The 3876-nt window shown below is 52.6% G+C and overlaps 1 protein-coding gene across 1 annotated transcript; it reads right to left on the reverse strand.

Moving 5' to 3' along the window:
• Positions 1-1764: 1764 nt before the first annotated feature.
• On the reverse strand, positions 1765-3415 carry UCRPA7_8074 (putative protein kinase domain-containing protein; the record flags this gene model as incomplete). Its single annotated transcript, XM_007920594.1, has 3 exons — positions 1765-1801; positions 1858-2656; positions 2893-3415. 3 exons carry the CDS (start codon positions 3413-3415, stop codon positions 1765-1767), a joined length of 1359 nt encoding a protein of 452 aa, XP_007918785.1.
• Between the last annotated feature and the right edge of the window lie 461 nt (positions 3416-3876).

A 3876-nucleotide genomic window follows, 5' to 3' on the forward strand; every position in this document is an offset into this window, starting at 1 on the left:
CCGAAACACCCCCCTCTAGCTAGGTAAACTGTGACCCGTGCGTTCTTCAGCTCTGTTTCAGCTGTCACGTGTCGGCTGCCAAACAGCATTCTTTCTGTAGACGTTCTAGAAGATCGCCTTGCGGGAGAGCTAGACTCGATACGTCATTGGCGCCTCTCGCTTAGGACGCCACATCCGCATCTCATCCAAACTACCGACCCTGTGATCCTGGGCAGGCTCTTCAGATTCTTCGACTAACGGATTATCCGTAGCCTCATATTAGGTAAATTGTAAAGGTACGAGAGACTCAGTCGGCCATCGGCTAGTCAACAAGTCTAGATCATAAAAGCAGATGTTTTGGGTCTCACAGCAGTTGCCACACGACGAATGGCTTTCATTTAAATCGTACAGGGGGGGTGCTTGCTCGCTATCTTCTCCAACACCACACAACCACCATTTCGACTGCCTCCAGCATCACCTACTAACTTTCAAAAGGAACAGATCTCAACTAGACCTGCAAACATTCATTATATCCTAACACCAAAAAAGACAGCATGCCGTAAAAAGGTAATTCCTCCTTGAGACACCACCAGCCCGCTGTACCGTTATTGAATCAACTCCCTCAGTTGCCCGTATCACTGGTCTTGGGGATTTTCGCTAATGTTATAGAAGAAAAGGAAAAGTAGTAACAATAATAATATCCGGGGAAACAAAAAAGGCAAATGCACAATGATGATGTCGTGGATGAAGATGATGGATGCAGGTTCCTGTACAACATAAAATGAAAGAAAAAAACATGTCAACTTTCCTGGCTCATTCGTCTGTCGTGGTTTCGTTGGTTATGGTGCTGGTCATGGAATCATGATGTCATGGGCCTGTTCGTTCGTCTCATTACCGTCAAGCACGCCAAAGTCATCGTCGATGGAGCCGTGGCTCCGCAGCGCCTCCTCGTTCGATGCCTCGTACCGCGATCCACATCCGATCAGGTCATCGGGAACGTCACTCCCCGGGGACCCAAGGGACCGCCGCGATCGCGGTGAAGAGCTACTCGGGGTCGGTGCTGGCTGCGACGGAGTCATGGGTGCCTGTTGGTGCTGTTCTACTTTTTCTTCTTCTTGTCCTTTCTCGCCCTTCGCGCCTTCTCCTTCGTCTTTTGCCACCCTGTTGTTGCTTGCGCTTTCAATCTGTTGAACTTCGCCTTCAACTTGAGCCAAAATGGGTTGTTTGTTCTCCATGCTGTTTTGCTGGACTTCGGGTTCTGTGTTCCCCGCGTCGCGAAAAAGAGGCTTGTCCTCGCTTTGTGCGCCGTGTAAATGCCCGCCTGTTTCCTCGCCTCCGTCGTCTGCCGTCTTCGGTTCAGTTCCTTTTATTTCTGTCCCGGTTTCCTGTCGTATCTCAGTGGCCATCATATCCTGTTTAGCGTGTATAGGATCGACTTGCTGGGCCAAGCTGCAATCTGGTAGGCCCCCTTGGGCCTTCAAGATCGCAGAGGACCCCTGCGGGCTATCATCTGCAGCTGAGATCAAAGGAGTGGCTGGATCACCTCCTTTTGACTCGGCTGCAGCCTCCTCAATTGGCTTGAGCGAGGCCTCTGGGGACTTTTCAGTGGCTTCCACTGCTGAGATTGACTCCCTGGTCGTCCTTGCAGTTGTGCTTCGATCACCCTCGGGATCTTCAGGCTCGTCAGGAGTCACGTCATTGACAGACGGCACTGCAGGTGCTCGATGGTCGCTGTCCCTCCATGGCGGTGCTCGATTCCCTCCTTCTCGAGGCGACTCGCAATGGTCAACGTTGCTTGGTAGTGGACTGGGTGGCGATCGGCCTCTTGTAGGGTAGTAATATGGCTCATTGGACATACCCGTGGCGGGTTCAACATACGTATGAGACATCTCGCTCACATAAGACCAGTCGTGTGGCTGGATAGTCCTGATCCGTGGGCGGCCGAACTTGGAATAGCCTTCCACAAAGTACTCCTGCACCGAGAAGCCATCATCGACAGAGATGGACGGCGGGTTGCGCCGAGCCCAGTCCGCATCCGTCTCTTGTGGATCTGGAAACATGCCAAGCAGGTAGAAAGCCTGAGCTCTTACCCGCGGGTCTTCAGCCAGGCAAGTCTCGACGACGGTGCGGTACCACTGCGGAACCTCGAGCTCAGTGCCGAGCTGAAGGGGTCGGCCATGAGACTCGGGCTCGTCTTCCTGTGCCGCGAGCGCCCAAAGAACCATGCCCAATTGATAGAGATCGGATTTCACACCGATGTACATTGAGATACGTTGGTTGCTTTCAATAAGTGGAGTCGCCTCCGGAGGCTCCCAGCCCACTGGGCAGCCTCTTCTGTTGATGTCTATGATTTTTGCGTTGTCGTCATCGTCAATTACGATGTTGGAGAGCGTAAAGTCTCCTTGGACAAATCCAGCCTCATGGATTTCTGAGAGTCCTTCAACAATCTGTCGTGCCCACCTCTCACGCCTGGGCCAAGACAGCTGATGATCGTGGTCGAAAATGACATCGATCAGAGCTCCCTGCTCTGCGTAGTCAATGAGCAAACCTTTGACATGATCGTCATTGTCGTCCACGATGACACCGTAAAAGCGAATAACATTATGAGAATGGCGCAAACGGTTGAGCGCGTTTATCTCGTATAGAAATTCATCCACGGTGTCTGGACCGGGAATCTCTTTTTTTATTAGAGTTTCCCCGTTGACTCTAACTTTGTAAACAAAGCCGGACATGTGAGAGTCGAATTCTATATCCTGCTCCTTTATCCGGCGGCAGCGCAAATGTGAGATCATCCGGACCGTGGGGTAATGGATGATTTCCTTGCATGATGGTCAGGACACCGAATCATCAACATCTTGTAAAGGGAATTACAACTTACATTCACGTCTTCTACCACATGCACATGAAGCCTACCATCTGTGGTTTGCAGCTTCAGATTTGTTACAGTGTCATAGAATTGGATGTCGACGAGGCTCTCCCGAATTGCCTCGTAGATCTTGGCGCTCTTGTCTCGTTGAAACTTCGTGTGAAGGAGGTCCATTTCGAGCGAATTATCTGGCGCACTGCGATAATCCAACGAAATGGTCACTCTTCGCCATAGCGTGTCTCTCTCCCGGTACGTGACGAAGAATTTCTCTCGTTTAGATTTGTCTCGGAAGTGCATAGACAAATTGAGTATCCATAAGTGTTCGAGCTCTTCATGTATGAGGGCATCGTACTGAGAGGTCGTCATAGAAGCCGCATCGGCCAAGGATATGGTGTCGGGGACATGCGGCATGTCCTCCTCTGGGATAGCTTCAGGGCTACTCCTGAGGTCACCGATGCTGTCCATCATCTTCTCTCCGATGGGGCTCTGGGGAAGGGAGGGCAGAGAGGGGACCACGCTCTCTACGTCATTGTGCAAGAAGTCGGGGGCGCTGGTTCGGGGATTGGACATTGTCTGAGACCCCGCTATGGAGGCATGAACCCTCCTGTCAACGGAGACAGCTCTTCTCTCTGCGGGAGTCGGCTCATGGGGTTCGAGATTGTCTCGGAGCTCTGACTGTTGTCTCTTGAAAGTCTGGGCGCGCGGCAGGCCGGGGACTACCTTCCTAGAGACACGCCGTATGAGGCCTGCCCGTCCATCTTCTTCGTCATTCTCGTCGTCCTCATCGTCCTCCGGCGCCGGAGGGCCCCTGGAAGACTCAGACGCACCGGTGGGTGCATCTTTCTGACCCAGTATCCTCCGCCACAGACTCTGTTTATTGGGGTCGCTAGGCGAGACGGGCTCCTGCGGGAGGAGATCGCTTTGAGCCATGAGGCTTCAGGAGGCGAGGTACAGGGCTTGTCGTATGCCGTGGCTCGACAAGAGAGGAATGATGTGGTGGAGAAGAGTAACGTTGAGGGAGGAGACCCAGT

The sequence above is a fragment of the Phaeoacremonium minimum genome (genome assembly GCF_000392275.1).
Source record: "Phaeoacremonium minimum UCRPA7 unplaced genomic scaffold PA7_03_scaffold_580, whole genome shotgun sequence".
Classification (NCBI taxonomy): Eukaryota; Fungi; Ascomycota; class Sordariomycetes; order Togniniales; family Togniniaceae; genus Phaeoacremonium; species Phaeoacremonium minimum.